Source organism: Bos javanicus, chromosome 12 (assembly GCF_032452875.1).
Source record: "Bos javanicus breed banteng chromosome 12, ARS-OSU_banteng_1.0, whole genome shotgun sequence".
NCBI classification, from domain to species: Eukaryota; Metazoa; Chordata; class Mammalia; order Artiodactyla; family Bovidae; genus Bos; species Bos javanicus.
The window spans coordinates 15,744,158-15,765,849 of NC_083879.1; the positions used below are offsets into that span (position 1 = coordinate 15,744,158).

At 39.2% G+C, this 21,692-nt stretch overlaps 1 protein-coding gene across 2 annotated transcripts in view; it reads left to right on the top strand.

The window, feature by feature from the left end:
* The window catches only part of COG3 (component of oligomeric golgi complex 3), a 61,381-nt gene that overhangs the window by 32,286 nt on the left and 7,403 nt on the right, over nt 1–21,692 (top strand). Inside the window, exons 16-20 of one of the 2 annotated variants that reach the window (XM_061434549.1) lie at nt 4,462–4,551; nt 7,785–7,905; nt 10,314–10,402; nt 10,512–10,646; nt 16,874–16,949. In XM_061434549.1, the coding sequence (XP_061290533.1) occupies nt 4,462–4,551; nt 7,785–7,905; nt 10,314–10,402; nt 10,512–10,646; nt 16,874–16,949 (511 nt within the window). The remainder of the gene's footprint in view (nt 1–4,461; nt 4,552–7,784; nt 7,906–10,313; nt 10,403–10,511; nt 10,647–16,873; nt 16,950–21,692) is intronic. The other variant, XM_061434550.1, reaches the window with a different exon arrangement.

Genomic DNA, 21,692 nt, shown 5'->3' on the forward strand with positions numbered 1-21,692 from the left:
GAACACCTTGAAGTTGTGGGTAAAATTTCGTCTATATGTTTGTAGTTGTCTTTTTGAGAAAAAGACATATAACTTTTATTGTTTCTGAAAGCCTGTAGCTTTTATTGTTTCTCATGGCTACAAACATTTAAAACTATTGATTAGTTCATCTGTCTTTAGTCTATAGATGAAGAAAAAGATGCAGGAAGGTTAATATGTCCAGTGTCACATACATATATTTCGTATAATACACATTTAGTACTGAATGCAACTACTTTTGTACTCAGTTTATTTTTTTTTATTTTTTAAATTTTATTTTATTTTTAAACTTTACAATATTGTATTGGTTTTGCCAAATATCAAAATGAATCTGCCACAGGTATACATGTGTGTACTCAGTTTAAATCAACTTCTTTAACAAGGGTTCCTTGTTACACAGATTACATGTGTTACTAACCACGGACTAATTATTTGCTGAAATTAGCAGTACCCTTTTAGTTTTTTTAGCCTCAACTTATACTGCACATTTATTTTAGGTGGCATTTATTTTAAGCATTTCAGTTTAACAGTTTATCAATCACTGAATGATCAGTTGTCTACATTTATTTACTGTTAGTGTTAAAACCCCAAAAAATGGTTTATAAAACTCAGTGACTTTAATTCACTTTTCAAAAATTAGTTTGATCATTACAACTTAAATAGCATATGAAGAGAGAAGTGATCAAATACAGAAAGAAAAGAAAGTGAAGTTGCTCAGTCATGTCTGACTCTTTGTGACCCCATGGACTGTAACCTACCAAGCTCCTCCGTCCATGGGATTTTCTAGGCAAGAGTACTGGAGTGGGGTGCCATTTCCTTCTCCAGGGGATCTTCCCAACCCAGGGATTGAACCCGGGTCTCCTGTGTTGCAGGCAGATGCTTTATCATCTGAGCCATCAGGGAAGATTACAATGATCATGTAATTAATTGTTCAGAAGCCACTGTCTGTTAAGAGTGTGGTTTAGAAGGGAACGTGTGTATCCCCTCCCACTCTGGAGATCCTCTGTGCTCACCGCCCTCTGGCCTGAGCGGGATTGCACAGCGGACTCATGGGTTCACTGGAGAGCTCACTACTTGGTATCTATGTTAAACTGCATCATTCCTGGAGTTTGTGCTCAGAGATTCTGGAATTGAACCAGAAAGCGCCTTTTACTCCATTCTGGGACTTTTAGGGGTGAGGCCAGGTCTCCTGTACAGAGTTGGATTCTCAGCCATTTTGCCCAGCTGCTGAGATCTCTCCCAGAGGGAAACTTGGATATTGGCAGCCCTTCTTCCCCAGGTCCTCCCAGTAGATGTATTGAATGATAGTGTTAGGCTGGGATTCAGAAACTTCCTACGGTGGAGCCAGGATCCCAGGGGAAATACCGGGGGGCCACAGTCCACATAGAACCCATTGTCATCACAGACCCTGGGGAAGTCTCTTAGGTGCTTAGCGGGAATTTTAGGCAAACAGTAGGTAGGCCCACAAACGACACTGTGCCTGTTTTTATTCTATGCCCTAGGCCTGCCCATTACATTTTCACCTAGCCTACATTCAAATCTTATCCCTCTCCATCTGACCAATCGAAGGTAAAGACAGACATGAGTAGGAAGAAGAGAGGGTCTCAATCGAAGCTGTCTTCCTAAGGCAGGCAGGGTGAGTGACCTAGCAAATTCAGTTCAGTCACTCAGTCGCGTCTGACTCTTTGCGACCCTGTGGACTGCAGCACGCCAGGCTTCCCTGTCCATCACCAACTCCTGGAGTTTACTCAAACTCATGTCCATTGAGTCAGTGATGCCATCCAGCCATCTCATCCTCTGTCATCCCCTTCTCCTTCTGCCTTCAATCTTTCCCAATATCAGGGTCTTTTCAGATGAGTCAGTTCTTCACATCAGATGGCCAAAGTATTGGAGTTTCAGCTTCAGCATCACTTCTTCCAATGAATATTCAGGACCGATTTCCTTTAGGATGTACTGATTGGATCTCCTTGGAGTCCGAGGGACTCTCAAGAGTCTTCCTCAACACCACAGTTAAAAAGCATGAATTCTTCAGTGCTCAGCCTTCTTTATAGTCCAACTCTCACATCCAGACATGACTACTGGAAAAGCCATAGCTTTGACTAGATGTACCTTTGTTGGCAAAATAATGTCTGCTTTTTAGTATGCTATCTAGGTTTATCATAACTTTTCTTCCAAGGAGCAAGTGTTTTTTAATTTCATGGCTGCAGTCGCCATCTACAGTGGTTTTGGAGCCCAGGAAAATAAAGTCTGTCACTGTTTCCATTGTTTCCCCATCTGTTTGCCATGAAGTGATGGGACCAGATGCCGTGATCTTAGGTTTTTGAATGTTGAGTTTTAAGCCAACTTTTTCACTCTCCTCTTTCATTTTCATCAAGAGGCTTTTTAGTTCTTCTTTGCTTCTGCCATAAGGGTGGTGTCATCTGCATATCTGAGGTTATTAATATTTCTCCGGGCAATCTTGATTCCAGCTTGTGCTTCATCCAGGCCAGCATTTCTCATTATGTACTCTGCATAGAAGTTAAATAAACATGGTAACAATATACAGCCTTTAGGTACTCCTTTTCCTATTTGGAACTAGTCTGTTGTTCCATGTCCAGTTCTAACTATTGCTTCTTGACCTGCATACAGATTTTTCAAGAGGCAGGTCAGGTGGTCTGGTATTCCCATCTCTTTCAGAATTTTCCAGAGTTTGTTGTGGTCCACACAGTCAAAGGCTTTGGCATAGTCAATAAAGCAGAAGTAGATGTTTTCCTGAAACTCTCTTGCATTTTCGATGATCCAGGGGATGTTGGCAATTTGATCTCTGATTCCTCTGCCTTTTCTAAATCCAGCTTGAACATCTGGAAGTTCACGGTTCACATACTGTTGAAACCTGGCTTGGAGAATTTTGAGCATTACTTTACTAGTGTGTGAGATGAGTGCAATTGTGTGGTAGTTTGAGCATTCTTTGGTGTTGCCTTTCTTTGGGATTGGAATGAAAACTGATCTTTTCCAGTCCTGTGGCCACTGTTGAGTTTTCCAAATTTGCTGGCATATTGAGTGCAGCACTTTCACAGCATCATCTTTCAGGATTCGAAATAGCTCAACTGGAATTCCATCAGCTCCCTAGCTTTGTTCGTAGCGATGCTTCCTAAGGCCCACTTGACTTTGCATTCCAGGATGTCTGGCTCTAGGTGAGTGATCACACCATCGTGATTATCTTGGTCATGAAGATCTTTTTTGTACAGTTCTTCTGTGTATTCTTGCCATCTCTTCTTAATATCTTCTGCTTCTGTTAGGTCCATACCATTTCTGTCCTTTATTGAGCCCATCTTTGCATGAAATGTTCCCTTGGTATCTCGAATTTTCTTGAAGAGATCTCTAGTCTTTCCCATTCTATTGTTTTCCTCTATTTCTTTGCATTGATCACTGAGGAAAGCTTTCTTATCTCACCTTGCTATTCTTTGGAACTCTGCATTCAAATGGGTATATCTTGACCTAGCAAGAGAGAGCCTTAATCTTGTCTCACTGTGCAGTAGCCTCATGAGAAACAGAAGAGAAGGTAGCAGTACAAATAGAGAATAAATCATTACGCACGAGACAAGAGGCCAGGATGGTGGCCTAGTAATAAATATTTTGCTCATACACATCCTTATCAGTTCCGTTTCAGGTGGAGTAGAGGCAGAGAGAAAGCAGGGGGGCTGACAGGAATCTGTGCACACACCACACCTCTGGGAAGATACAGCAGTGGCAGAATTAAATTAATCCTACTTCACCTTCTGTTTTGTAACCTGATTTTGTTTTTAATTAATTATATTCTTGTACAAGAATTTTATCACTTCCTGTTCAGCATCCTTTGATTTCATGTACAATGTTCCATAATTTAGATTTACTAGTATTTTGTCAGCTGCTTATCATTGAACATTTATTTCCAGATTTTTTTTTTTCTGCTTTAAATAGTATTATGAAAAGAGCCATAAGTATGAATCTTAGAATACAGTACTGATATTACTTGGGATACGTTTTTAGAAGTGGATTTACTGAGGCTTTGTTTTAAAGTTGGTTTTGTATGTTTAAAAAACAGCCTATATCATGAGATCGCACTGGAGTGAGAGCTTCCCAGGCTCAGGTCACATCTGCCTTGTGCACCTGCCACTGTGCTTCCAGGACCAGCACAGAGCCCGGCACGAAGTAGGTGCTCAGGAAATAGTGTTGGATGGTCACGTGAGAGTTTCAAGAGGTGCAGATTAGGAAATTGTGCTGGTCTGGAAAGCTTGTGTGGCAATAGGAAAGTCTGGGAGGAGTATCTGTTCAGTTCAGTTGCTCAGTCGTGTCTGACTCTTTGCAATTGGTAGTAATAAATTAATTCATCAGATGAGGGCAAGCAAGCTGTACTCACAGCCTACAAATTTCTTTTGCTTTGTTTGAAGTGCTACAGGGGATGTTTCTCTTTTGTTTCACCAGAGGGCAGTGTTCCAAGGACTATCACAGGAAGCCTTGTCAGCCTGCATTCAGTCACTGCTTGGAGCATCAGAGTCCATCAGCAAAAACAAGGTTTGATGAAGTGTTAGATGAAATCTGATCATCTATAATACTATTGTGGAATGCAGCGTTTATATACAGGCACAGAAATTTAAAGCCATTTTGGCAGTAGCATTTACTTTTTTAATGTGATTTAATTTTGAGGCCCTTTGAGAGGAGGTAGTACTTCATTTTAGTGCTGAAGACTATGCTATATAAGAGAGTGCCAGCTTTGCTGAAGTACCAAAGGTGATGCTTAGGTTATCAGTTCTGTGGGATAAAGGTTTCTTGTTCTAGCCTTAGTAGCAGGAAGGTACTGGACTACTCTTTCCCTGTAATACCGAAACTGTTTTCAAGAAATCGTAGCGATCTGTCATCGTCCCTACAATGACATTCCAAATAGTTGAATGGCCTCACTTGGAGGAATCAGTCAGTCAGTTTGGAAGATAAGAGTTGTGGCCCATGGATTATGTGACTAGAAGGAGTTGACATGACTTTGTAACTTACACTTTTTATTCAAGAAGAAGGGATCTGGTGCTGACGGCTGTTGGCATGTGCTTCTCCCACAACCCCTGAGATTTTTTTTTTCCCAGAAAGTATGGTTCAGGATGCTGCTCTGTTTAACTCTCTACCTAAAATACCTATTGCTTACCAACAGGGAGGAAGCTGTGGGACTGTTTCCAGCCGAAATTTCATAGCTCGTGGGAGTTTTCAGACTTTGTGAACCTTTCTAGACTTCCAGATTTATAAACTTGGTTTCTAACTTCAAGGTTTTAGATAAACTAAAAACAGAAACCTCCTCATGGAAGAATGTGGGATCCTAGACAAGCTGGAAAAAGCTCTGCCTTTGTGACCACTGTATGTTCCCATTCATGGGATTGAGAATTGAAGGGAAATTCTGACACGGGAACTAGAAGAGAATGGAAAGTTAAGTTATAGACAGGCAGGTTGAAATTTAAAACATATTTCCCAGCCTGAGCTTTCATGTTCTTTTGTTATAGAGGGAATTAGGAAACACGTCTAACACTAGACACGTGTTTAAGTAAATTGTGGTATATTCCATACAGTGGAATACACAGATGTTAAATTCCAGAAAAGGGAGTGATAAAATTTAACGTAAATATGTTAAGGTAAAAACAAGGCACAGGATACGACGCAGATGATAACTATGTGATTAATACATTCACCGAAGAAAGTAGTGATGGAAGGTTGGAGTGACTGCAGATGACTCTTGTTTCTTCTCACACTTGTCTGTATTTTCCACAGTTTATGCAGTGAGCATGTATTTCGTAGATTATCAGAGGGAAAACAATGATGTAATTTAAAAAATTCATGTGCTTATATCCTCTTATATCTCTGTCCTCATTTTAAAGGGAAGAATGAAAACCCTTTTTTTTCATTATTCGGCCTTCTCCCCACACAACCTGTAAGGCCATCCTCGCATAAGGCCATTGTCTAATGGCATAAGGCCATTCCTGCATATCGTAAGTGCTTAAATATATATGAGGAGACCTTCAATTTAGTAAGAATTAGCCGATTTATTTTCACAACTAAGTTAGTGTGCTTTTCATCTTTCAACTTTTGGAAAAGTGATCAATGAAAATGGCTTAATGTGTTGAGACTTTCTTAAGGAAAGAAATTTTCTTCCATACTTAAATTGAGCACCTAGTGTATCAGTACACTAACACGATACTATTTGCTGAATCACAGTAGCTTCAGCAAAGTAAATCCAATCTATATGGTACTGTTTTCTCCTTCGGAGCTGTTAGTTCTTTTGAAAACAGAGCAATTATTCAAAGTGGGTAGCATTTCCTACTTACCCAGAGTGCAGAGTGAGTTTCCATCAGGTAAATCATACACACTGATTTGTGTCTGTTCAGGAGGGTGGGAAGGAGAGAGAGAACAGAGAGCAGTCACTTTAATAACCTCCTTAAAGCTTATACAGTGCACCTTGTTTTACTGTGCTTTGCTTTATTTTGCTTCACAGATAACTGTGGGTTTTGTTTCTGTATTTTTTTACAAACTGAAGATTTGTGGCAACCCTGCGTCAAACACATCTGTTGGCACCATGTTCCCAACAGCATTTGCTCACTTAGTGTGTTTGTATCACATTTTGGCAGTTCAGTGTTTCAAACTTTTTCATTATTATATTTGTTGTGGTGATCGGTGATCAGGGATCTTTGTTATTACTGTTGACTTGCTGTAGGCTCAAATGATGGTTATTTAAAAATACTTGATTGGTAAAGATGGTTAATATTTTTAGCAATAAGTATTTTAAAATTAAGGTATGTACTTTGTTTCTTTAAACATAATCCTGTTGGCCACATAATAGTTTGGTGTAAATGTAACCAAAAAATTTGTGTGACTCGCTTTGTTGCAATAATCACTTTATTGCAGTGGTCTGGAACCAAACCCGGTGTGTCTCCAAGTTATGCCTGTATTAGTTACTGAAAGACATTATTCTTTTCCTAATGCAGAATAAGTTGATTAAAAATATTTTCAAAGTAAGTCTGTCTTGGGTAGCAGCAAGAAGGAGCAAACATATCCTTGCTCTTCTTAATATACAGACTCTTCTGAAATGAGAGCTATGGTGATTCACTATTTTGGGAACTGGGTCAGAGCTTTGAGAACTGAGCTTGAATCACAAAACTCTTGAAGATGTGTCCTGAGAGGGTAAAAGGAAATGCGGGAGTGTCTGCACTTCCTGTGTGGGGTGTAGGTAGTCTGTTCTCCATTGCTGGCAGGGTAATCCAAAATGACCACCCCAAATCTTTTTACATTTGGAGGCTCCTTTGTACTTTTATATAAATACCAATATTTCTGATATTCTGAATATTGAAACTACTTTGACCAAACAGTGAAAGCTGTGTTACTGAGAGAAACTAGGAAGCTGTGAGAGATGGAACTCTGCTTCCTGTGCTGTGCTGATCTTGGGCCATATCATCTTTTTTCTTTCTGCACCAGGTTAGAATAGACTTGACTTTTGTTTCTAACTGTGTTGTTACGACCTTTTGTCTGGTTTACTTTCTTGGGTTTGCTAAGTAGAGTAGATGATAGTAAAAGTTTGAAGTAAGATTTTTCCAGATAGTTTCAACCTGAAAATATGGTTGAGTTCATCGCACAACAGAGGAGTATTGGTACCATGTAGTTATGCTAAAGGCAAGTGACCTAGATAAATTAATGTTGAATTAGTAGCAAACGTGTTATATGTATTTCTATTTTTACTTAATCTGTGATAATATCCATTTTTCTGTCTTACAATTTAGACTCAGATTGATGGACAACTTTTCTTAATAAAGCACCTTTTGATTCTTCGTGAACAAATCGCTCCATTTCACACTGAATTCACCATTAAGGAAATTTCCCTGGACCTCAAGAAAACTAGAGGTACTTCATTGCCCTGGCTGGCACAGTTGGGTGTGTTTGACCCATCCAAGTGTGGCAGCACAGGTTTATAGGTTTATTTTATGTTCATCTGCAATTTTTTATTTTGCATGCTGTGCTTGCTGAGCATGTTGCTTGTTCATACTAAGCTAAGCTGACAACATCCTAATTATATCTAATTTGCTGTGTTTTCTTTATGGAGAGAACTATATTTGAGCATTTCAACTTGCAGTGGAGTATAACTTCTCTTAGACTCTGCCACATATTACCATAACCAGTTAAAAAATGAAAGATCATTTTAATAACTACTTAAGAGTGTCAGCTAACTGGAATGATTTTAGACATTGAGTTGGGTTTGTCAATTCATAGAAACTCAGGAAGCCAGCTGGGTAAAATCAGAAGAGTGAGTCAGGTTCTGTTCCTGGTCCATCATTTCCTGGTTCTTGTGATTTTAAACGTGTGTTTTAGCTTCCGTACCTTGCGTAAAATGAGCAGAATTAACCCATCATGATGCTTTCACCAGATTATCAAGATCATTAAGAGTGAAAATGAATGAAAATATATATTAAAGTGTTTTTGTAAGTTTAAGGTGCTTAAATAAACTTAAGTTGTATTATTAAATCAGCTGGTTAAGTAATCGCATCAATAGAATCTTGAATTGGTAATAGACATTGAATCATCTTGAGATAGGTGCTTCATCCATACTAATGATTTGTTTCTGACTGAATTAGCAAGTGATGATTTCTAAAAGATTACAGTAGTTATTTTTTAAGATGCTGATCTTGAACAGTTAAAGGATATACCATCAATTTCCATCTCCCTTACTTACAAATTTATCTAAACTTTATCTTTTCTTAACCATTTCCAAGAGAAGTAAGCTCTAATGCCTTAAGCCATCCATTTATGAAATGAATGGATTTCTCCCTTGTGCATTGGGAGAATTGAGAAAATTCATAGCCATTCAGATTACTTTTTGTATTCCATGGTTTAGAGAGTCTCCAAATATAGGATTTCCAAGAGGAACAAGTTACTTTCCTAATGACTGCTTATAAAATAGTGGACTTGCTGTAACATCACTTGGAATCAAAGTGAGTCATATTAAAACAGCTTATTCTTTTTCTTTTCCTAATGCACTTTCCTTTTCACCATAGAGAATACCTTTTGGTTCTGGTGGAATCTGGATAGTAAGCCTGTATGTTATTCATCTGCTTTGTAAGGTGTTTTTTTTTTTTTTTAATAACAGCAGCCAGATTTCCTGACTTTGGCCTTTATAGAATGCATCATTTTTAAGTTGATTTCCTCCTTTCCTTTCAGTGTGACATGTGGGAATAGCACCCTAACCTTGAGGAATGCCAGGCACTGATTGTCCTTATTTTATTCAAAGGATGAGGTGAAGCAGGACTGATCTATTTTCTTTCATATTTTTTTCTAATTCATAACCTGTTGCTGCTTCGATCTACTATAGATCCACTGAGGTGTGAGAAAATGAAGTATTAATTTTGGCAAATTTTGGTTTAAAATATGTTTTCCCTACAACATAATGAAGGTTCTGTAATCCTGCTGTATGATCACCTACAGTTTTTCAGGTTTCCTGTAGAAAGGACAGAAGAAATGAAGAGTCATTTACTAAAGAATTCTGAATTCAGAATACTGAATCTGATAAGGGATTTGTTTTCAGTTAAATCAGTTCACAGTCGAGGCAGGAAGTACAGTATGGTGTGTGTATGTACTTTTAAATCCAGGCTAGAAGCACTTCGTGCTGTGCTTTCTCCAGCCTGGCAAGGCAAAGCAAAGTAATGGGCTTTTCTGACTATCACTTAATACTTGCTGTCTGTACTTTTAAGCCTGTTAACCTCTCACTACTAACGTTATATCTTATTGCATTTGAACATCAATGAGACCTGTTAGTACTTTGCACAGATTCTAGTTAGTCTGGAGGTTAAGGGGTAAATATGTCCTTTTGGTGTTTTTTTTTTTCTGGCTGACATATTAATTTATTCTCTCTGCTTTGAATGAATAAATTTCTATGCCAGCCAGATCTTAAACAAAAGAAGCTGGGTAAGTATATGAATTTTTTTTTTTTTTTAAAGAAAATCTTATTTAGCATCATTAAAGTAAAGCTGTGAAATTGTAAGGTGTTAATTACCGTTTATCCTTTTTTCTTTGTTCCTAAAAATAAACAATTGTGGTTAATAGCCATTTTGCAATTCTGAGTTCTAGAAAATAATTATGCGTGAGTACTGTAGCCATCACGGGCACTGACCTCACCCGCTCATGGAGGTGACTTGGAAATGAAAGTGCTTTTGCTCTGTGGTGATAGAGAACAAGTGTATGTTTACACGCTAAAATAGTTACGTGACTTCTCTGTTGAAACTGTACATGTTCACTGGATGAGTAATTTTGTTCCACAGATGCAGCATTTAAAATCCTGAATCCTATGACTGTTCCAAGATTTTTTAGGCTGAATAGCAACAATGCCTTGATAGAGTTCTTGTTGGAGGTGAGAAGGAGTCTGTTTCCTTGGTGGTGGGAGAGAAATGACATTCTTTGCATGTCTGGTAATTTCTAGGCACATAAAAACAGGAGGAAATTGTCATCTTCTTTTTAAGGGTACTCCTGAGATAAGAGAACATTACCTCGACTCTAAAAAAGACGTAGACCGCCACCTGAAATCAGCCTGTGAGCAGTTTATTCAGCAGCAGACCAGGCTGTTCATAGAGCCGCTGGAGGAGTTCCTGACAAAGGTACAGACCTTGCTGCATGCTTGGGAAAGTAACTTTGAATTCTTCCCTAGATTGCAGTTTGAATTGCCTTCTTGTGAAATCCTTGGCAGAAGGAAATAGTAAACTGAGGTCTTAACAATCCTAAGAAATCACCGTGTTTCCTCTAATGGAAGCTTTTTGGTTTGGACTTTTAGGTAGGCATGCAGAATTCTTCAGTTTTAAAAGAAGGTGTGAGTATTGGAAATCTAGTTAGAGCAGGCTCTGGTTAGCTCTGTTCTCCACAGTGTAGATGTCTGTATGTGCTCTGGGACTCTCACTTAGATTAGGACCTTCATGGCAGTAGTCCCAGACCTATGTATGAGGGTTTGTCATTACCTAAATGAGTTATTTTCCTCTTGTTTTACATGCTGTTCCTACCTTTCATTTTGTATGGGTAATTGAGAATTGAAGATTCTAAATCATTGCATTGTTAATCACCAGATATATAGATTTACAATAATCTGTCTATCTCTCTGTCTCCCAGCTAAAATCCATAAACTGGCAAATGCCAGCAAAGAAAAAAATCAGATCATGGCGGTTTTGACTTTCTTTTTTCAATAATTGTTTTTTAAAAATCTAAGTTTTGTTGCTAAGGACTTACCTTGTAAAGATGTTTAAAAAGTCTTGAAATTAATTTATTAATCTCTACTATCTGTCCAGACTTGAATTTGCGGACATTAAAAAAAAAAAAAATGACAGCCTTTCCTCTCAAATTTGCTTACCTAAGTCTTAAATGGGGAGACAGGGTATGTCTACGAAATGACAGGAGGCAGCTCAGGAGATTGTTCGTTGGTAATGTGTTGCTGGGTCCCGTGATAAAGACAGAAGATACTAGTTTTTAAAAATAAGAAATGATACCAAAAAAAGCAAATATAGAAATGGTAAACTATTTTTTTATGATTGGGGTATATTACTTGTTTGGTGGATTTTAGCCTGTTCAAGAATTTGGAATGTGTGCTTTTTTTTTTCTCACTACATAAATTTAAAAGGAGTGTGGTGTAAATGTTTTCTACCAGCTTTTGATTTTTAAAAAATGGTGCTAGTATTGATATTTTGTAAGTTACAAATAAGTCATCATAGTTTTTACTAAAACTGCCCTCGTGGACAACTAGTTTGTAGATTGCAGTATGTGTTTTGGGAGAGCACCCACATTAATACTGGTGGGAAATGCTAGAGATGAATATTTTACAGTAACAGAGCAGCAGAACGAATCTTCTGATGTAAGCAAGTTGGTTATAATGAAATCTTGGCTTAAAGGGTTTTTTCCTAGAAAAACAGAGTTTTCCTAGAAGTCAAAAGAGTGAAAATTTACTGATGGCAGTTGTCCAAGTTGACCTGAGTATAAGTTTGGTATGTTTAATATGTGCTAAGTCGCTTCAATTGTGTCCGACTCTCTGCGACCCTATGGACTGTAGCCCGCCAGGCTCCTCTGTCCATGGGATTCTCCAGGCAAGAATACTGGGGTGGGTTGCCATGCCCTCCTCCAGGGGGTCTTCCTGACCCAGGGATCGAACCCACAGCTGTTACATCTCCTACGTTGACAGACTTGTTCTTTACCACTAGTGCCACCTGGGAATCTGGTTTAACTGTGCATTTTGGAAGATTCTGGACACTGAACATTCTTTAAAATTGAGACATTTAGGTAGAAAATATGTATCCAAGTCTGAATCATAGCATAGCTCTGCCTGGACATGCCACACACTGCAGCAGGGACCCCGTGCAGCTGGTCGTGCAGCTCTGTTCATACTCCTCTCACTGTGGGGCGCGGGAGGCAGAGGTCTCCCTCACTCCCGCCACCAGCTCAGTCTGTGTTGCCCTTCCTCGGTTCATTTGCAGTTGTCTCGATTTTCCTTTTACAACCCTGGTCCCTCAGTGCTCCTCACTGTTTAGTGAGGCTCTTTAGTAGATACTTCAACTCAGAGGACCCAGCATCCCTTCTACGTTATCTTATTCCAAATTGGAGAAGACTCTGATGCTGGTAAGATTGAGGACAGGAGGAGAAGGGGTGACAGAGGATGAGATGGTTGGATGGTATCATTGACTCAGTGGACATAAGACTGAGCAAACTCCGGGAGGTGGTGAAGGACTGGGAAGCCTGGCGAGCTGCAGTCTATGGGGTTGCAAAGCGTCTATGGGGTCGCAGAGAGTCAGACGTGTTCACATGTGACTGAACAACTAAAAAACAACAAATTCCAAATCTAGGTTTCTTCCCTTGTCCTCTTGGCATAGAGTGGGTCAAAGGCGAAGATACACACACACAGGCGACTCACATGCACTGTACACACTGGAGTTCATGCAGACGCTTGCGATCATTTAAGACATTGTTTCCTAGAATTTGTGGACCAAACATTTTTCACGTCTCACCAAGTCAGCATTACTAGTACTCTGAATAGCAGAGACAGAGTAAATGATTTTAAAACTTATAAGGATTTTCTTTGAAGGTAATTCTGCAGGTGCAGAATCTTACACCCCTTTTATTATAATTGCCATTGTAAAGCAGGCGGTTCTTGTGCCTTGATAAATGACTACAAGAAAAACAGTACTCGTCGATGTAGAAAGGAAACAGTATTTCACCTTTCATTTGGATGTATGCTTGTAGGTCTCAGTATTTACTATTTGGATGTAAGCCTCATTAGCAAAATGTCCTCAGCTTGTTTCTGAGTTTGGATTGATTTTAAAAATATATATGGATTTGCCATAAAACAAACTGTGAGGGTCTGTAGAAAACATTTTTAGGTTGTCAGAAGATTTTATTTTTTTGGACCTGAAGACTCCAGCTGTGATTCCGATCCCCTTCACCTGTTGTAAATTGGCTTTATTGTATACGTAGCTCTTTGCTTGAGCTCTCTTTGTTGAGATGCTTTGTTTTCATTAACTGTCCTTACATCCCCTCTACCTAGAGTAGGTAAATCATCTTCATTTCAGACTGAGAAACAACGTTAGCAGTGTGACCCATTACACATGAGATGAACATTTCTGTGGCGTTTTTAATCTATCTGTTGTAAACATCCTTCTGATTTTTTGGGGGTCACAATAAAATTTTATTTTATAAAATAATGAAATATCTTGAGAATGATAAAGTTCTAGAAGAACTTTGCCTTGTTTTCTGCTCCTTGAAACATAGCCTTTTCTCTCAGCATCATTTGAATGGTCCTGGGGAGTGCAGTGGGCTTCCCTGGAGGTCAGTCAGTAGAGAATCTGCCTGCAATGTAGGAGACTGCCTGCAATTCAGAAGACCTGGGTTTGATCCCTGGGTCGGAAAGATCCCCTGGAGAAGGAAATGGCAACCCACTCCAGTATTCTTGCCTGGGAAATCCCATGGATAGAGGATCCTAGTGGGCTACAGTCCATTGGGTCGCAAAGAGTCAGACATGAGTGAGCAACTGAGCATGCATGCAGGGAGTGTAAAACTGTTTTCCAAGTGTTGAGGGGTAGAGGTTCATACAGAAACTTTTGGGTCAGATATTTTCCAAAACTAAAACACTGTCCATACTTTTTCATTGTTCTCAAATTTCATCATATTGAATATTGTTTGAAGCTGACTCCTAAGTAGGGCTTGGGGTAGTCATGAGAGCAGTCGAGAGAGCACAGCATTTCGAGGCGAGGGCGCTGAGCTGCCAACCGCATTCTGCACCTCGTGACCGAGATGGGTGCATGTGCTCAGCTTCTCCAAGCCTTGTTTCTGATCCCTACAGAAGAGTGCTGTCGTATCCCTCCTTCTTACTTATAGTTGGTACAAGGACTCTGGTGGCTCAGATGATAAAAAATCTGCCTACAATGCTGGAGACCCGGGTTTGATCCCTGTGTCAGTTTGGGAAGGGAAAGGCTACCCCCTCCAGTATTCTTGCCTGGAGAATCGCATGGACAGAGGAGCCTGGCCGGGCTACAGTCCATGGGGCTGCAGAGTCAGACACGACTGAGCAACTTCCATTGTACTCTATATACATCACTATATGTATCAGGACCAGAAGATCAAAGAGAGCAAAGTACTTTCTAAGTGCTTGCAGAAATGTTAGTTTATGTGACAAATATGAAGTGAAGATTTTGCTTTTGCAAAAAAACCTGAATGAAAGTATTTTATAGGAAGTATAATTTCAAAGTTTATAGCTAAGCTAAAAAGTGTTTCCCATGGTAGGACCAGTTTATGCTAAAAACTCAGACTTATGTTAGCAGATTTCATTTCCTCTCAAGCAATTTGCTAAAGTATTGCAAGTTTACTCTTAATGTTCCCTCTTAAGTATTATTAATTTCCTCAGTAACAGTATAAATTAAATTTTTTTCTGATATAATGTTGTAATAGAATTTGACCTATAAGTTTCATTTCTGTTCTTAAGGTGTTATAACCTAATGGGAAATCAAGATGGATATGATGTAAACATGAAGATGTATACAGCAGTGTCATTATGAGACAGTGGGCCTGTCTTCATCCTGTGGGGTTTTAAAAAAGATGCGGCTATTGGGGAAACTGAGGAAAATGCTCCTTGAGGTCTAACTTAAAGACAAGTATTGGGTTGGCCAAAAAGTTCATTCAGGTTTTTCCGTAAGATGTTAATGGGAAAACCGAAACGAACTTTATGGCCAACCTAATTAATTATCTAGATAGTAAATAGAGGTGAATATACCAGTCTGTATTTGCTTTTAATATAAAAATAGTTCTGTGTAGTGTATGTCGTTATGAAATTGGTTACGTTCTGGAACAGGCAGTGGACCAACAGGCAGGCATTACTATTGAAGTGTAACAGTTGGATACAGAAGAATGTTCAGTCAGGACTTAGATTTAAGTGGGAAAAAACAGTTCAGAGCACTGTGTTCCTGTAAGTGTTTTGTAAGTGGAGACGCATTAGTATGTTTCTATTTACGTTGGGAAATACTGGGGATAATATACACTAAACATGAGCATGTTTTTCTTTTAGCATTGTCTGATCCCTAGACAGTGACTCACTTTTATTTTTTATTTTTTTTTAATTTTATTTTATTTTTAAACTTTACATAATTGTATTAGTTTTGCCAAATATCAAAATGAATCCGCCACAGGCATACATGTGTTCCCCATCCTGAACCCTCCTCCCTCCTCCCTCCCCACACCATCCCTCTGGGTCGTCCCAGTGCACCAGCCCCAAGCATCCAGTATCGCGCATCGAACCTGGACTGGCAACTCGTTTCTCACATGATATTCTACATGTTTCAATGAGTGACTCACTTTTAAAAGCAGCGTTTCACAGTAAACATAAAGCCATATAGAGGAATTGAGTGACAGTGGAAAGGGGCGATTTTATACACGTGACAGCATGAGCAAGGACCTAGAAGTAGATTCAGGAATGTGAACTTGGTACGCCTTGGTACCAAGAGGGCTCGAGAGGCCTGGGTTAACGTTATATCCTGTCTGTGCTCATTCTCTGCCTGCATATTTATGTGGCCTTCTTTATGAGAAATTGAAAGAGCTGGTGTTGAAGTCTTTCTAATGAGACTGTCTATTGAGGCCAGGGTCATGGCCTGGACCTTTGGCACCTAGCAGTCCATTTATAAAAAGATGTTTTATGAATTTCTGTCTTTCACACTCCCCAGCTCCACCTTAGCCCCACTGTGGTCTGCCATCTTAAGAACATTCTTGTCCAAAATGCATGGTTTTGCTTCTCTGCACTGGTGCTGAGGAATGAGGAGAGAAGTGACTAGAGGGTGGGCATCCACTTCCATCCCTCTCACACTGGTTGGTCAAGGGTGCTTTTTGATGCTATCTGAAAACTTTTTTTTTTTTTTAAATAACATTCTCTCTGCCTATAATGAAGGAAAGGACCCTATAGATATATAAAGGGGATTTTGTCCGGCTCCTGTGACATTTTTCTGATAACATAGGAAAATAATTTAAAGTTAACCTAACAGTCCACTTAAAGAGAGATCTGTTTTGTGTTGATGTTTCTCTCAGTCTTCATTCTTGTCTTCCTGAAATGTTTCAGGCAGAATGCCTCAGGACATTGATGTGGTTTTCTTTTTGCAAAACAGTGGTATGCCTTGAAATCACGAAAGAAGTTTTGCTAAAATATTTTATTGGTTGTAAAGGACTATGGGAAATGATTCATTTTCTCTTAGAGCTGTACATTTGGTTATTGTTATTTTCATAGGTTTGAATGGTGTCACATCTTTTGAGAGCAGTTCTAGTTTAATTTGTCATCAGTGAAATGAAACTTTTTTCCTTTTGTCTCCTCTACTAGGTTTCAGCATTAAAAACAATGGCCAGTCAGGGAGGACCTAAATATACGCTGTCTCAGCAGCCTTGGGCACAACCAGGTATCTCGCATTTTACTATTTGGGATTTCCCTGTTAGGATGTCGGTTAATTTGCATTTATATAGTCATGCTCTGACAGCTTGGAGTGGTTTCCTACTCCTGCTGTGGTTTAGGTTAATGCAAGATCCAGTTTGGAGTTGACAGGTCTTAATTGAGCCAACACTACTTGTATTTCAACAAGCATTCCAAGTCAAAGGAAGAATTAAAAAAAATACACACACACATATTAAAATAAAAATACACACGCGCACACCCAGTTAAAAATAAAATATGGCTTAGATGAGAATGCTTTGAGTGCACTAGTTTTTGTATACCTGCTTTTCACTGTCCTAGAACTCGGATGAAAATACAGTGCTTGATAGTATGAAATTAATGGAGAGTATGCTACTGTTTCCAAGTATTATATGAAGAAATATTGGACATTATTACATGTTATACAAGTTACATTCTCTTTAATGTTTTAGAGTGCTTGAAAAAACATTGTAAAAGTTGTTTGGGAGTTGTCAGGCAATGTCATTGATTGGCAGAAATGCTTGAGATGTTTTCCTGTCTTAACTCTTTCCTAAATGTAAATTTTTTTGTGCTAGAAGGTTTTTTCCCTTCTTTGGCATTAGATAGTAGACATTGAAAATCAAGACTAGTTTTTGTGGGTTATTTTTAGTCCATTTTGTGACAGTTTAAGTTGTCATTCAACCAGAATAAATCACTTTGTTAGATTATATATTTCTGGCCGTTCCTTGGCTCATGTTGTGATAGAGATCCTTTGAAAGAGAAGAGCACGATGGCGAAGCAGTCAGTGTTTTAATTATGGGTAAGCTGTGTGCAAGTTGGTAGGAAGCAATTTTCTTATAGTGAGAAAGCCGAAGGATCATTCCATCTTAGCAGTTGTAAAAGATTGACTGTCTATAGACACTTAAACTAGAATTAGGTCTTTAACACGATTGGCTTTCCATAGTGAAAGAATGTATGTCTGTCAGGTACTTATTTCTTTTGGGAAAAAGAATTGAGGCCATTCTGAAATTTTCAGTTATTAGTGCCTCAGGTTAGTCTGAAGTAGAACAGAGAAGTTGAAGTAGAACAGAGAAGAGTGAGAGTAGCTCTGTGTCTCTTAGGAAGATTTGCGAAGCATAGAGAATTATCACTTGTATTTGAACGAAAGGCAGGATTTTATGCCAAAAATTTGTCATGGGAACTTTTATAGGTTTGCATTGATTTGTTTTATTTTGCAAATAAACTTTGTAACACACTTTAGTCCTTTGTTCACTGCGGTAGAGACAGTGAGTGGTATACTGGATTTATTATTTTAGACCTTGTGTTGTATATGAGATTGAAGTCTTCGCCATCTTACGAAAGGACAGAGAACATCCTTCGTGTAGTAGTACATTCTGTCAAGAGACAGAAAACCAACCTTTTACAGACAATACTGGCAGTTCTAACTATAGTCAGCCTGGTGGCAACCACTTGTTCTGACCCCTCAGGGTCAGCAGCAGGCTTGTCAATCTGTAACTCAGCACCAGTTCTAGAAGGAATTCTGATTGTCTTTGGATTAACTGGGCTTTTGGCTCAAGGTTTCAGTTACTTGCAGAGCTTACTTAGAAATAGGAGCTGATTTTATTTTGAATGTTAATGTAGATGAAACTCTTGGGTGCAATAAATTTTTCTTAAAATAGGTAGAAACCAACAAATTGGCATAGGCATACTTAGTACAGCTAAGCCTAGGGGCTTGATGTATAATTAATGTATTTTCTTTCTGCTCTGAAAAGATTCTCTTTTGCTCAAAGTAGGGGCTGTCATTTTTCAAGTGGAATCCTAGGAGAAGTCTCAGTGTTGAGTGTGTGGTGCTCTTCAGTAGCACTACCGTTGTCATTAGTAAAGCAGGAGTAGATGAAAGGAAAAGGAAGCCAACAGGAGGACTAGATGAAATCAGGCTTACTGTTTTTGTCATTTAATCACTTAGTTTCTTTCTGTGTGAGGAGATGCTGGCCAATGTTAGCAGTGATACTTCAGTTTACCTAGTTGTATCTTCCACCCCAGTTGGCCACAGGGAGCTATGGAGTTGCTGTCTCTTGATCTGTAACAGGAGAAACCCACACTGAAATGTCAAAGATTTTTGAGCCTTTGGGGAGGGAGCACCAAGAACAGTCTAGGAACTTGTCGTGGACCCCTGGAACCCAGGGTTAATGTGGTACATGCAGACTTGATCACATTCTTGGGGTCAATTCGTGATAAACTCATGAGATTGAGCTATGATTAGGATGCCAGTTTGTTATTTCACTCTGGGAGATATACCTTCTTAAGAACTAGGGTACTTTATTTACTGAGCTCCACATAAAACTAGTTGTCCAGGCCTCTGAAAACTGACCAGTGACCCCTCAAGTGTGTTAGTGATGAGAGGGACAGAGCCTATGGAATTTACTGTCTTAAAGGAGTTTTCATCTGTTCATGAAAAACATGCAGTCCTTGGATTGTTGCTTCTTTCTTCTTGTGGGCACAGGCACTTTCTTGCCCTGCTCATCTATGACCCTCTTCAACTGAAAAAACCTTTAATGTGGTATGAAAGTGGAAATGTGGAGAAGTATAAAATTAGAAGTAGTTCTGTTCTCCACCTCCAAACTAGTTCTCTCGAAGGTAACCACTGTTCACAGCTGCTTCCCGAACATGTGTGTTTTAGCACGTATGGACTTGAAATATGTTACACAAGTAAGATTATACTACTGTTACTTGAAAAACCTGGGTAACCACTTTTTAGGTAACAAGTTTTAGCTCAACACTCACCAGGTTTCCCTTTTGGTAAGTGTTGAGTTAAAAGACACCAAAAAGGCAAAGATCAGGAGAAGGAAGGAGGTATTACTTGGAGCAAGAAAGAGCACCAGGGATCTTTCCCAGAGCAGCATCTCCCCAGACAGCAAAATTGGGGAAGTTTTAAGCCAAGGGTACACGTATTCATGAAGGGGCTTGAGCAGAGGGGCTTCAGCATTGAACTGGGGCGGTGGTCTACAGAATCTAAGCTTTCATTGATTGAAGTCATGAGAGGCAGCAGCATCATTCCAGCCTCCACCTGGTATGGGTCTTACTTCCTGCAGAACTCAAAGACGTGTATCAGATTGTTCTCTGTATCCCTTGAGGACAAAGCTAGTGTTTTGTCACTGAACCGTTGTTTTTTGACTGCTTCTCCTTTGTTCCTGCATCCCCTCACTTCCCCTAAGATTATCCATTACTGAGACCTGTTCAGGGACAAGCATTGTGGCTGGGCTTAGATCACAAAATGACTTAGGACAAAATGGCTTCCCTTATGTCAAGAAAACCATGCTTGGTTCTCTTTTTCCAGCGACCTCCTACCCAATCTGCTTACAAAATATCCCCTCCCTGCCCCTTTTTAAAAAAACAGTTACTCGGTACCTTAGAGCCCCTTCTATATCAGCGTATCCAGCTCTACCCATTTTAAGGAATGGACACATATATCACTAGAGCACAATTTCTTTAATAATTCTGTTAATATTTAAATTACTTTTAGTTTTTCCTTACACTCTTTAATAAACACACATATCTTGGTGGTATTTTGTGAGCATGTCTATAAGGTAAATTTTCAGCAGTACAAACATTAAATATTAAAGAGTATGTGTATTTTCAGTTTTGCTAGACATTGCCCAGTATCCCGTCCAAGAAGTTGAACCAGTTCATACTGTACTCCCATCAACAGTGGATGAAGGGGAATTCCCTGGTGGTCCAGTAGTTAAAATGGGCTTTCCAGGTGGCTCAGTGGTAAAGAACCCACCTACCAATGCAAGAGACACAGATTTGATCCTGGGTTGGGAAGATCCACCCACTCCAGTGTTCTTGCCTAGAGAATCCCACGGACAGAGGCACCTGGTGGGCTACGTGGGGTCACAGAGTTGGACATGACTTAGCAACTAAAGCAGCAGCAGACAGCCAGCAGTTAGGTCTCCACGGTCAGTGCCACATGGCGTGGCCAAAAATAATGGTGCACGAAGGGGGCTGTTTCCCCACCTCCGCCAAACGTGCATGTGCACAATCTTAGTGATTGTAACCAGTCTGAAATATTCCAGTTGTTTTAATAGGCATTTCCTTAATTATGAGTGAGGTCAACCATCTTTGTAATGATTAATCAGTCTTTTCCTTTCTAGCTTTCTAGGTAATTTTCTCTTTTAAGTACTTCACACAGATTACTGCTATTCTTTTCCATTTGTACTTCTTTTGAGACACTACATCTGGGCTATTAACTATTTCAGTTACCATTTTCTGGAATTCTATTCCTTTTCTGATAATATAGTATAAGAACATAACAAATGGATTTTTATTTCCCATTAAATACGTTTGGGCATTTTCTGAATAATCTCATAAGACAGAGAGCATCTCTTACTGTGAGTCAGTGAGAGTCACAGTGAATAAGTCCATTCATTACGAAGTAATTCTTTCTAGTGTTTCTCTGCAGATGACTTCCAATTTTACCTTACCTCTGGTCTCCAAATTCCAAAGGCACCATACTACCGTCCCTGTGAATGTCCTGAGCCGTGCTGGGGGAATTCTTTTCTGTTTAGCCTTTGCAGTTAGAATTTTATATATCTAAATACTTAATGAATGTTTATGGGCTTGTGATTAAACTGATAAATAAACAAAAGTGAAAAAAAATTCTTTGAAGAAATAGTCGTCTTTTGCTGTTTTTCTCTCCTTTTGTTATCTTCTGAATTAAAGTGGAAGTAGTACTTCTGTTTTTATTTGTGAT